At 33.8% G+C, this 14,196-nt stretch overlaps 1 protein-coding gene across 1 annotated transcript in view; it reads right to left on the bottom strand.

The window, feature by feature from the left end:
* LOC100367237 (titin) overlaps positions 1 to 14,196 on the bottom strand; it is a 405,512-nt gene that overhangs the window by 100,553 nt on the left and 290,763 nt on the right. Inside the window, exons 306-313 of the mRNA XM_085495847.1 lie at positions 13,835 to 14,127; positions 12,903 to 13,181; positions 10,892 to 11,188; positions 8,492 to 8,539; positions 7,942 to 8,026; positions 5,506 to 5,706; positions 1,347 to 1,841; positions 262 to 385 (exon numbers count right to left, since the gene is read on the bottom strand). Coding sequence (XP_085351973.1) covers positions 262 to 385; positions 1,347 to 1,841; positions 5,506 to 5,706; positions 7,942 to 8,026; positions 8,492 to 8,539; positions 10,892 to 11,188; positions 12,903 to 13,181; positions 13,835 to 14,127 — 1,822 coding nt within the window. The remainder of the gene's footprint in view (positions 1 to 261; positions 386 to 1,346; positions 1,842 to 5,505; positions 5,707 to 7,941; positions 8,027 to 8,491; positions 8,540 to 10,891; positions 11,189 to 12,902; positions 13,182 to 13,834; positions 14,128 to 14,196) is intronic.

The following is a 14,196-nucleotide window of genomic DNA, read 5'->3' as shown; positions in this document are numbered from 1 at the left end:
GTTTTTCTGCCATTGCCTCACCCAGAGTATCTAATGGTCCATCCCTTATTGTCTTTTGTGTTAGCTGAATGATATTGATCTCTTTTGAAATATGATCCAGATAAAGGTTGGTTTCTGTGTCAAGAGCAATATTAGAAGTGTAAGATCCTCTTACAAATCACCCTGGCAACGGTTTTTATCAATTGACACTTCCCACTTGCCCACCAATGTCGATATTAAATAAATCATGTTTGAGACAGCCGGAAATGTGTAAATCATTACCTGCCATCTTCGTCTGGCTAACCATTTTTTCAATTTGATAGTGGAAAGTTTGTTGGCTTTCATTGTCTTTGTATCTTGTCTTAGCCATATATGTCGAATGCACTGCTCCACGGTGTTACGTTCACTGTGAATGAAGCAAAATAATAAGTTATTCCCACAATCAATGTATAGCTGCAAAATTGATTCACGATTGACAGTGGCACATTTGAAAAAAATGCTTACAGCAAATTTGTGTTCAGTATCAGTTCTGTTTTACCATTAAATTTTGTTAAAATAAAAAGCTTATTTTGATATACCGTATATATTAATTCTATTAAAACCTCATCATTAGATCATTAAAATATGACTTAATTGGATCACAGACACACCTTTATCATTTGTGTAAGTTTATAGGCTACAAATAAAGCAAATATGGTAGATATTTCTTCCACAATTTAATGTTGATTGGAAACCACCTGTTGAGCATCGATTCTTTGTACAATACATGTACTGTTGGCCAAGAATAATTTCCCTACTACGTATCTACAATATCAACTTATTGCCCCTAGCAATAGCTGTTGCCATGGTAATCTTATATATTCAATTCATGCTTGCTGCCAGGCATGGGCGGAAATATTGGCGATTGTTTACTTTTATTGGCACACTCTTTATACGTAGTTGAAGATGTCAATCAATTCAGGAATGAACATTCATGGCTTAATGATGGAAGCACTATAAGTTTATTTTGTTTTAATATTTTTATATATTATTTACGTTTTCATCGAGTTGAGTAAATCCGGTGAAGATATGGTTTTTTTTTTCATCAAATTTAGTATAAGTACTTGAGGTGTTACATACCAAATCATTAAATTGAGGTAAAAATTTATGAATGAAAAGGTAAATTGGCGAATATCAATTAAATTATTAATTACATACAACTTCATCAAACAACACATCAAATTATTGTTTTCAATAAAAAACAATTCAAACTAGAATAAAGAAGGTTATATGGTATATCTAGAAACGAATGTACTAGTTAAAGTATGTGGTCTGACTGATTTAACAAACAATACAGAAAGGTAAAATGTTTTGTATGTAAAAATCACCTTTTTTCTTTAATCAAAAGCATTTCAATAAAGTTCTTGGCGTCATCAGTTATTTCATCAAATGATTCATCATCAAAGTCCCATTCAGCTCGGGTAACATTGGTCAAAGTCTCTGCATCAGTATCTCCCATAAACGGAGATAAGCCACTCAACAAAACGTAACAAATAACGCCAACGCTCCACATATCAGTCGCAAAGTTTAACGATTCAAAATTGATGACTTCCGGAGCAACAAATTCTGGAGTACCGACCATTTCTTTGAGGGTGTCTTTAGGGTTAAACTTCCGGGCTAGTCCAAAGTCTATTAATTTTATTTGGTTGCTGTTTTTACTGATGCACAAGATGTTTTCAGGCTTCAAATCAAGATGCAGTATTCCTTGTTGATGCATGTACCCAACACCTTCACAAATCTGTCGCATAAATATGATGACTTCTTTCTCAGTAAGTTCAAAATCATCATCAATTACTCTGTCAAACAACTCTCCACCGGAAACACTGTTGAAAAAATATAAGTTGCAATATTAAATTATTTTTAAAAACATGTGCATGTCTCCAGTCATTTCATGCCACTTTAACTTGATCAGCTTTTAAATATTCACGCAATATTTGGATAGGAAGCAGACTTGACAAACAAATGCAATTGAATTGAAGACATCAATACATTCCTTATCATCAATGGGTCATTTATTCACGCCTGAGTATTTGTATAGTGGGGACCACTTGAAAAATGAATGATCGATGCTTTAAAAATCCCCCCTCCCCTCAGTCTGCCTCTACTGACTCAAACCAAACTCTTGCAGTTATAGCCATGATGATTCTACCACAATTTAGAAGCATAACTATTCATTTACATTTAATATACACATTTAATTTAACAAGTACTTTACTTTTATACTTTATTTTTTATATGCTCATTTTCCGGTTTCACGTCTACTTGCTCATAATGTTTATGCAGTTTATGTTACCTATATTGTGCAATTTTTTTAACCACTGTTTAAAGAGCGGTGGCTGTTGCGCAGTGCGTGTTCAAATTTCATGTAAACGAAAATGTATTTTACATGTGTTGTGTACATCACTATGAGTCCCATATTGAACAGGACATGGTGCGACAACCACCGCTCCTTAATACTCTGTTTATAATCTATTTATGAATAGCTATAAACTGATTGATTACCCAAGAGACAAAATTTTCTTAATTTTTTGAGTCAGTGAACATTTGTAGCAGTTTTGGGGTTCTACGACACGAAGTGGCAGTTTACTCTGGGGTTCTTTGACACAAAGTGGCAGTGATTTTTCCTCTTCATGAATGGCATAAAATTTGTTGTTGTGATTAGTTCTTGTGCTTGCAAACTATTAATTGTCCCTCGTCATCTTCACTCCCATCCTTAAACACAGCTGATTGTGACCTTTAAAACCACAACAATGAACTTGACCTGAACTTGAAATTAAATCAGATAATTAGAATGCCTAAATACTTTTTAACAGGCTGACAACAAACTGAGCGCTGTTTTTCTCATGTTCACAACAATGAACCCTTTATCTGTGAATGGGTCAGTGTCCAATTCTAAGTGTTTTCTTTTTTTGAATACCAGCACAATACATATAGAACCGTAGACCACATTGAGAAGTATACTTCAGTTCATTGCTATAGAGTAACAGCACTTTAGATTTCAAATGCCGCAATCTAGATGAACAATGAGGGAAAATTCCAACACAGAAACTCTTACTTTTACTGAAGCCTAGATTCAAATAAAGTTTGTTTTATTCAGTCCCTAGGGACAGGATTAGAGGCTGAGTGGGTGAACTGCTGAACCTTTTGTAAACTATGTACTTTAGGTTTGGATTTAAAAAGAACATATGCCATGCTAGAAGTGGGAGGTCAGAGGAATCACAGTTTTCACCAGAATATCATCGCTCTTGTTTTGTTATGATTGAAAGAACTGTATACTGGTTTCAATAGGTTTTCACATGCACTGTTTAATAGGTTTAAGCAGGAGAATTGGTTCATCCAAAACAAGGCAAACATAGGACTTTTGAGAATTTCCAGATACTAGTATTTGCAGTTTTAAACAACAGTTTTAATATTTTATGCAGTATATACCATAGTCAATGGTTAAATTTTTTTCTGCACATAACATTGCTCATGGACAAAGTTTTTATGGATTTTTTCCTCCCAGATAAAAACAAGCAGCTTCTCATCTCCTATAGTTCTGCTGTTAGTGATACACATTTTGCAATCAATCCGTATACTGTAAAATACTTTATTTGCGCTTGGAATTATTTTTTGCTGAAGGAATGATTCAGTGAAAATAAAATCCAGTGAATATACCTTTTTTCCTATACATTCAACTTATCAAAAATCAGTGAAAATAAATTCCATAAAAGCCATTTTATCAAGAGTACTGAAGTTGATAATAACATTTTTTATCAAACATGACAAAAATGTTCTTCAAAAATTGAATTAATGACTAAATAAGAGAGACAATAGGGAAGCTTTACTACAATCTGATTTGCAGTTTTCAAAAAGAAAGTTGAAAATATAAAGTTTTTACCAAAAATAATATCATCATGAAATGCACAAAACTGAGAGAGAACCAACCAAGGTCCATTTGTTCCCACACAGTTGAAAGTTTTGAAGAATCAGTAATATGCTCTGCTCTGTTAACTGAGTGAAAATGAGTCTAGAGTAGCCAATTTTTTGGGTGAGATTTAACAGTTACAGTGATTGTACCACAATGATTTCAATATGGGTCCCATATTTTTTATTTTTATTTATTTTTTTATTAGACGCATAAAATCCTTAGGAAAGGATAAAAAGGGTCTTACAGAAAGAAATTAAAAAAAAAACTACAATCTAAAAAAGAAAACAAAAAATAAAAACTTTTCTAAAAAAAAATAAAACAAGTCAAAAACAAAAAAGACAATTTGCAGCCAATGGTGAATACAGAATATGGAATGAACACAAAATGTGGCCTAATACACTGATAGTTGTTGCTGTTTTGTTCCATAGCTGTTTTTTAAGAAGACAGCTAAGGCTGGTGCTAGAGTATGGTTTGCCATAATCAAAATGATTATCATACGATAGACGATATCATACGAAATCATCCGATAATGACAAGGCATGTAAAATACATTGTTTGTTTACACAAAATTTAAATGCTTTATCTTTAACCTAAATAAAAATGCAAACATCTTTCAACTAAATTCATTCGAAGTTGATGTAACTGTAAACTGATAACTTCAGCACTAAAAATTTTATGAATGTCACCAAGACTACTTGTCATAAGCACCCAGGTGGAAATTTAACTCCTGCAACAATTTGCTATCACCCCACTCTAAAATTTTGCATAAGTGCGTCTCTCACAAAATCAAAGCGGTTTACAGTGAGTTTTTTTTGTTTGTATAAGGCTCAAAGTTATCTAAGTTACCAGTCATCAAACACTGATCACAAACTACAATCTCCGCATCTAGCATTTAGTAAAATATACACCCTACTCAGATTACTGGTTTACTGAATGCCACCAATTCTTTGATTAATAGTAGTTGTTGCTATGGTAACAACATTATACGTTATTTCATCTAAACGTGCGTGGGAAAATACATTAAACAAACAATGTTCGAGTACGTAAGTAATTCTGCACGTTCTAGTTCTTTGGATAATGGTAGATGTACCGTAAGAGTGCAATTTATTGAGACCCTACCCAGGGTATTCAGAAGCAACTGAATATACAAGCAGATTTCCACTTCATCAATAACACCTGGTTATGGGATTTCTCAAATAGAAAAGAATTCCAATTGTGTAACATTCCCCTGACATAGAAGTAATCAACTGCAAAAAAAAATTACTGATAAAGTCACGATTCCAGCATCATGAGGATGTCAGATGTTGATGCAAAAATATGAAGATTGAAAAGAAATGTCACTTTCATGATCTCAAAAAGATATACATCCTGGAACTTTTGATGGTATGACATCACAATCCTGCACAATTGGGGCATTTTAATGTGTTTATAACAGTAACTTTTTACTCAAGCATCTGAAACTGTGATGAAATATCAATAAAATAAATTAATTTTTGATTTTTATACCGATGAGAGTACCAGAATGTGCAACCTTTCGAGGTCATGAACTACCAATAAAACAATACTGATATACTTACAATTCAAGTATCATGACGATGTCGGTTGTTGATTCAAAAGCATCAGCACACTGTAATAGTTTGGGATGTTGCAGATCATTCATTATGAGTATTTCTTTCTTCACAGCCTCTTTCTCGGCACCCTTGCATTTTATAAACTTTGCAGCCCATTCTTTGCCAGTGTCATTCTCGATACAACGATAAACAATTCCAAATTTACCCCTGTGTGGTAGATGCACATGTTTTAATCAAATGTTAACATACATACCAAAGTATGTATGTTTTCTGTTTGTAAAAATACTATACTTTGCTTTGCTGGTGTTGTCATACTTGAAACATTGATGGACAATTCCAAACCCTGTAATGGATGCACACCAACACATATACAGGTCAAATAAAGTTTTTCATCATGGGTATTGGAACAGACATACCCATTTCCATAATGTTTTACTTATTTTATAAAACTGACATAAAAAATATGAGCATTTTTGCCTAAAAAATGTCTAAAAAGTCATGAAGATGGTGAAGTTTGAGCCATTTAACATTAGTTCCTGTAGAGAAAAGATCTCATATTTGAAAATATCACTCTGTGACATATAGTGAAAAGATGTGTTATTATAGTATGAGTGATTCTGATTGTCATGAATTATTAGGAGATTCTGGGAATACTATTTATTTGTCCTGAAATAATTCTTTTACAAGCATTCCTATCGAAATTGGTTCGAAATTGTTGAAATTTTGTCACACGATTTTCTCTAAAACCATGATTAGCACCAGATAACATCACTCAAGAGGCTATGGCATATACCTAAATCTATAATTATGTAGCATTTTTTAAACAAACTATTTTGACAGAATTTTCACTCTATTTCAATGATTAAGTCAAAATACACACTTTAGACCTTCACACTTGAGTGACATAATTTTTTTCGCCAAAATGTTGGTGATTCAAGTACTTTTAAGTATTATTTAAATGTATAAACTGTAATTTTTTGTTAGCTTTGGGACTAAATGGACATAATTTCCCATTGATCATTGAAATTATTTTGGTTTATTTGTGGTGTTGAAAAGTGACAAAACTTGGTGTTAAAGAGGGATGTCAGGATAGAGGTCAAAAGTACATGTGGTCGATTTATCTGAGTTTCAAATGTGTGGATACATATCAACACAGGTATTGGTATAATGATGTTCATTTTAATAGCAGGCTATCATGGGTGGTCAGACAATACTCACATGTGATGGATTTATCTGAGATAAAACACAAGATTTCACCTGCTTCTGTTAAGCTTGTTGGCATTTCTTCGTTCAAAATTTGTGTTATGATTATCTATTTGGTCACAAGTCATCTTAAATTGTGTTGTTTAACAATATAGAGAGTGCCCTATTTGTTTTGAGTGTGAAATATTAATTAGGTCAAATGGCAAAGAAAATCTGAAATAGCACAAGAATTGGTACTATAAAAGCACCAGAGCTGTTACTATAAATAGCACCTGAATTGGTACTATAAAAAGAGCACCAGAATTGTTATTATAAATAAACCAGAATTAGTGCTATGAAAGCACCAGAGCTGGTTCTAAAAATAGCACCAAAATTGGCACTATAAAAATAGCACCAGAATTGGTACTATAGAATAGCACCAGAATTGGTACTATAAAAGCACTAGAGCTGGTACTATAAAATAGCACCAGAATTGACAGTATAAAAAGAGCACCAGAATTTTCACTATGAAAAAAAAGAGTACCAGAATTCTTATTATAATATAGCACCCAAATTGTTACTATAAAATAGCACCAGAATTTTTACAATTAAATAGCACCAGAAATGGCACTATAAAAAAGAGTACCAGAATTGTTATTATAATGTAGCACCCAAATTGTTACTACAAAATAAAACCAGAATTAGTATGATAAAAGCACCAGAGCTAGTGTATAAAATAGCACCAGAATTTTTACAATTAAATAGCACCAGAATTGGCACTATAAAAAAGAGTACCAGAATTGTTATTATAATGTAGCACCCAAATTGTTACTACAAAATAAAACCAGAATTAGTACGATAAAAGCACCAGAGCTAGTGTATAAAATAGCACCAGAATTGGCACTAAAGAATAGCACCAGAATTGGCACTATAAAACAGCATCAGAATTGGCACTATAAAATATGACCAGAAATGGTACTATAAAATAACCCTGATTTCATATTAGCAAATTATTTATTAAATTGTGTGGTTTTATTGTCTGTAGATTTAGTCGTTGTTCTGTTGACATTGTTTTTCTCAACCACCTGTTAGGTCAACCTCAATGGATTATAAATGTGAATGTATGTAAATAGTATCTCCCCCACTGACCCTTGGTGGTACAGGTATTGGGCATCCATCACAATCTCTGTACCATGACATGTTAACATCTTAGTACAGAACAGCTGAGTGATTTACAGTTTTGTATCAAAAAGTCCTTACTTTCCAAGCTGCTCTTTCAAACTGTACAGATCTCTGACATTCCTGTCTTTTTTAATCACCACCTGTCTGCTCTGAAACGCGTTTTCTGCAATTCAAAAGGTTGATTGTTAATAACACGAATGTGTCTCAAGTACTGCCAAGTACATGTTTTTATGAGCTTTTTATTGAATCTTGACTTTCATACATAAAACTTAGGCTTGTGCAGTCTTCAAACTATAAATACTTTTCAACTTCTGCCACTTGCTGACAGTGAGTATAGGATAAACAGTGGGAGGTTGCTTTCGCATATAATAAAATAGGTTGCACCCACTTGCGGGATTTGTTCAATTGACGCATGATATATTACATACAGGGCAAAGACAAAATGAAGAAAACATACATCACTAGACTAATTTAACAAACATTCCTGTTTCCACTGCTATCTACATGATTAGGAGTTATTACCATATGACCCCCACCACCCCCTAACACATGCACATTAAATTTTCCCCTCCAGGAGTCATGCCTGAATACTAAACAATTTGTAATACGTGAATTAGTTTCATCTCACCTTTTACATCGCTAGCCATGATTGAACTTGGGAGTTCCCAAACACCACCTAAGTACAGACAGACAGTCAAAAAAAAAAAATCTTATTAGCATAGGTGGGCTTGTGGGCGAAGTTTGCAAATTAGGTGTACTGTGATTGGCTGCTACGCTTGATTGGTTTATTGTGACAAATAGTGGACCTACATGATGATAAATGTGACAAGCGCTGCACACTTCAATAGTAACTTATTGACATGGTGATTGTTCTATACTGTGTCATTCATGTATAAATCTTTCTAGCCTTTGCCTTTCCCTCATCATGCTTTCACACTTTTTACAAAAAGGGGAGGATACAAGAAAGCATTCTTTCTATCATGTACATGACGTTGATTAGACAACCTGCCAATGTCATGACCTCAAATTAAACTATGCCCTGGAAGTCTAAACCCTAAAGCATACAACTTGAGCTTAATCCCAGTTAATGGGTTTCTTATTATGACTAATGACATCACTATGTCAATTATGTAATCCCTGCACTTTGCATGGTATACTGCACTATTTGACCCTGAGTTCACATGCTTCTAACAACTACAGACTGACTCCCTCCATGTGATGGAATGTTAAGTTTCTTCACACCTGGTATGGTGGAATGCCGTTTCAATGGGCAAAAAAAAAAAAAATTAGGCGACAGTCGTCTATGCTTTGTACATGATAAGACATAGGAATGCACAGCCAATGAAATGACTCATTAATATGCATAACTTGACCTTTGACCTCTATTACGAAGATAATGTCTAAGCCTATTGATAACACAGATGGATTGTGGGTAATTTGAAGGCCAAACAAACAGGAGGAGTTTACACAGTTGATTATTCTGTACTTAGATTTAGGAGTTAAGTGCCTAGCTATGTGCAGTATCCAGGTTGTGGTGTGCTCACTGATGCGATGTCAATCCCCCCTCTGTTTGATAAGTTGAAGTTTGGGCGTTTTACAATGATCTATTATTCCCAGGTACTGCTTTGTGGTGTTTGCATAATTCTTGGGAGGAGTGGCTCCCATATCAATAACAATTCCTTTACAATTGGACTTTCTAAAGTAATTATGATCAAGCACATAACCAAAGGAATGCATTCTTCATTGTTTTCCATCTCACACCATACCCATGTTCACTTCAACAGTTTTTTCCAAGCACTGTAATTATGATTTGGGTTTGAAGGAATTTCTTCAGCTGCTGATATTCTTCTTGTTTTCACCACTCAGGACCCAATAGGCAGCTTGGAGGGGGAATGGGGGCATCCAACTTTCAGAGAGCATTCCTTATTCTAGCATTGCAGTGTCTTCATTAGGATGATGGAAGTATGGGGACGGGGGTCGTTCCAGTGCTAATCAGAGCAGTACTCACAATTTGAGATGGTTATTTATATATCACTAAAAGGCCAGCGCTTGTCACAAATTTGGGGGAAGGAATAATTCAGATGAAAATGGATGCCATGTCAGACTTGTGTAAAGAAAAATATTCAGAAAAATTAATGACAAATTTTTAAATCAATACTTTACAATATTTATGCAATTATTTAAATAATTTAAGTTTGGAATTGAGTTGATGCTACTGACATGGTGGATACCACTTAAACCTGAGAATTGTGGTAGAGTGTAAACCTAACTAGGGATATGTATTTATGATATTGCAGCAGTCAATCACATTACACAGTTTTTTTTTGTTAAATACCACTTATCTATATTTATTCTCCACTCGTACAAAATAAAAATTAATGTTACTAGAATTCGCTACTTATAAAAAATAATAATATACAGTCTAACTTTAGTTAGTTCAGCAAATATAATGAGAGGTGGATCTTTCTGGCGGCGGTGGTGGCGGATTGCTTTCAATATAATAATAAAATAACATAAACAAAATCTTCCAATCCCTAGCACCTCTAAACAAAATATTAAATTAATACACCTTTACAAGTTATACATACAAATACCACATGGAAAACTACTTGTATCGATGCAACTCTAGTTAAGTCAGCTTCTCGGAGATGGTACGAGAAAAAGAGGGTCAGGGGGCTGACGAAACTAGAGTCATATACACAGTAAAATATTAGATCTATGTTAAAAAGCGAATCTATATCTACACTTCTATAAATACTTTCAAGTACATGTAATATATGATGACAGATGTTGACATGCATGTGTTTGGATGCAGTGGGCGGCGACTCCCATGCAATCCCACATCACTGTATGCAGCATATTAAATGCTTCAGTTTCTAATCCGGTAAGCAAGCACTAGATGTAACAAAGCTCCTATAATATACCAAATGATAAGGGATGACAAGTGCAAACATTCAATATCTAATAGTGATAAATGCAAGTCAAGTCCGGTTTAGGCGTTAAGTGCAGTCTTAATTCGGAGACATACCCAGATATTTTATCGTAACGGCATTGGATATAACACTGGGTTCGCTTTTTCCAAACGCGTTCACTGCACAAACACGGAATATGTAGTCAGTATCTTTAGTCAATCCCTTTAGATGATAAGTTGTGTCGTCGATGTCGGTCAGCTGATTCCATCGCTCTTTGTCTTTGAGGCGGAATTCAAGAAGATATCCGGTGATAGGCGTACCACCATCATTTAACGGAGCGTCCCAGTGGATGGATACTATACAGTCTTTGGTAATCTCTGTGACTTCAGGTGTTCTTGGAGGGTCAGGTTTGTCTGTGTAAATAAATAAATAAAACATAATTTAATAACAATGTTAATATTATTCTCATAAGTAGCAATATGATTGAAATTTGGACATTATATAAATATTGTGTTTTTGTTTTTGTGTTATACAAAGCATCATGTAATACTTAGGGTGTATTCAACACGACCTACAAACAAACTAAAACTTATATGTAGTAGATAATATTTGGTAATCATTGCCCGTAGTAATTATTTAAAATAGCCAAGGTTTCAAGCAATGGCTCTTTATAGATATCAAAGAAGAAAATGTACAAAATAGAAATGTTCGTATAATAATTCATAGATCCTGTTCCTATTCTCATGTTAGGCCTATTTTTTTTCTTCTCAAAAAACAGAAAAAAAGTGAAGTGAGTGCAAGTTTAAAGTGAAAAATCTACCCCAAGTACAGCGCCCTCAAGCAAGCACCAAATTCAATAACAATCGCATTAAGTTAAACCACCGGAATATATGTCTTTGTTCGAGGTGTTATCTCTATCCAATCTATCCTTTCTCAATCCCAGTTCAGATTTCTATACATCACCAGCGGCCACAACAAATATGCAATTTAGAGTTATAATTTTATTATGTTTATTTACTTGATAAACGTAACCATGGCAAAGCTGATGAATGACTGATGTTAATATACTGATGTAGCTAGTGAATGTTAACCCGCATTAATTAAACTAACTTTTTGCACCTATATTAAATGCAATGCACTTCAAAAAATAATTGTCAGGTCAAACTGAAAAGACACTTTCGGGTTGACTAAATGAGTAAACTAGTAATATAGTATTACACCCTGGTATTCAAATTGTTCATCGATTGCTAACTTTGTAAAGTTAATACTTTTATCACATTTAATATCTTAATCTTTGGGCTAGAATATTCTAATTAATACATGTAAAGACTGGCCAATTATGTAATGCGGTTGTCTTCTAATATGGAATTTGACAAATTTTAGATTTAGATATTGTTTGGGAATGTTATTATTTATATTTTGCCAGTTGAGAGAGACCATATCATGCTTTGTGGGAAGATACAACTCACAAAGCGGTGAAAAAAATAACCCATAAAAGCTTAAAACTTTGGATAATGTCCGGTTCAAATAGCCTGAAGACAAAAATGTTTTAGCTTTCCAACTACTTTCTTAGGACAACTAACTTTAAATTGCCATTACAAGGGATAAGAATGTATGGAATGAAATAAAAACATGGCCAGAAGGTAAACCTGATGAGGTGAATCTAAACGGATGACATTTGACCTGTTTCAAGGACTGAACCTACTTGAAGTCTTTAGTGAAAAGAATGTAAAAAGGATGAATCTAAGGGATAAAAATAGTCAGTGTGTTCAAAACCAGTGCAGTCTCAAATATCCCTAGTTCAACTAACTCCTAACTAACTGCTTTATAGCCAAAAGCTGGCCAACCATATCAAGTTGAACATTGAAATTAGAGAAAATTACAGAAAGTATTTTCAAAACTTTTTGATCAAAACTTCATCTTTCTTTAGAATAAACAAAATTACTGAACATTTGGTAACAGTTGCAGAAGGTGTGAACACAAAGTTTGAATTGAAACCAATTTAAACAGCAGCCGCATCACTTTAGGCTTTTGACTAAGTAATTTTTTGGAGTAGGGTAAAGAATACGACATATGAGAATCCAGAGAAAGAGCTACTCAGAGCTAAGTATTGTGAGAAAAACTTACCACAGATGACCACCATGAGAGTACGGGTATCTTTGCCAGTTTTGTTTCTAACCACAAGATGATATGCTCCACTATCACTACGTTTACAATCTTTGATAGATAAAGTTGTACAAGTTGATGAGGTCTTTATGTGTGTCCTATCACTGGGCTCTATCACTTGACCGTTCACATTCCAGATTGCATGAGGTTCAGGGGTACCTTCGATGCTGCACTGTAATGTCAAGGTCTCGCCAACAGATATCGCTGTAACACCAGGGGATTTGACAATTTTAGCAGCAACTGTAACAAAACAATGAATGAAAAAATTAACATATTATCATATATTTTGGGTTATGAATATAAATATTTCATAAATGTAAAAATGTTTTTTGATCTTATAATTACAATGTGCTAAAAGGTACATGTCTGAGTAAACCGTTGATTGAAAGTAACTCGCAAAGACTTGTTCGTAATGGTCGTTACCAAATGATTTCTATAGACAATGAAAGCATGTAATTTGGATTAAATTGATGTGCAAAGTCTCTTCCAAGGTAAATGTTTCATAAACATTTTACAAATTTCTACAAACAATTCAGTGTTGTGAATACATGTAATTCAAACTACCGTAATTAATATTATTAATTATAATAAGATATATTTATTTTTGATGGATCACCAACTCATTCATTTGAAATAATAATTGATAATAATGAGATGGTGTTATTGCAACAACAAATTTATTTGAGTTGATCAAAATCAAATAAATTTGAGATAATCGATTATTATTTTGGTTTTTAAACAAAAGCAAATCTACAAAAATATTGCTGAAAGGGTGATCCACATATTGCATACACATGTTGCTCATATTTTATGTTTTGGGACTGCCTAAAATGGGTCACTATTATATATAGGTGGTCACAAACACAAGTTTGATTGTACACATAGATACTTACTTTGTTTTGATTCAATCCATAGAGTAGCTGTAGTTGTCGTCATTTGTCCAGTAGTATCAACAGCTTGACATGTATATTCTCCTTCATCAAGTATGCTTGTATGTGAGATTGTAAGAACACACACACCATCAGCTGTTTGCGTTATCGTCATATTGTCAGAAGTCTTGATTGGTTTCTCATCACACATCCACGTAATAACATGTGCAGCAGGATCTCCAGCAACTTTACAACGTAATGTCGCTGATTCTCCTTCAATGCACTGACATTCTTTGAGTGGTTCGGAAAATTCAGGTCTGTAGAGAATTAAAGATAACATTATAGACGGGGTGAAGAATTTTTATTGCATTACATACATTATTATT

This window comes from Saccoglossus kowalevskii, chromosome 22 (genome assembly GCF_978046115.1).
Source record: "Saccoglossus kowalevskii chromosome 22, keSacKowa6.1, whole genome shotgun sequence".
Classification (NCBI taxonomy): Eukaryota; Metazoa; Hemichordata; class Enteropneusta; family Harrimaniidae; genus Saccoglossus; species Saccoglossus kowalevskii.
Note: the sequence above shows the minus strand (reverse complement) of the source record. Positions and strands in the feature narration are given on the sequence as shown.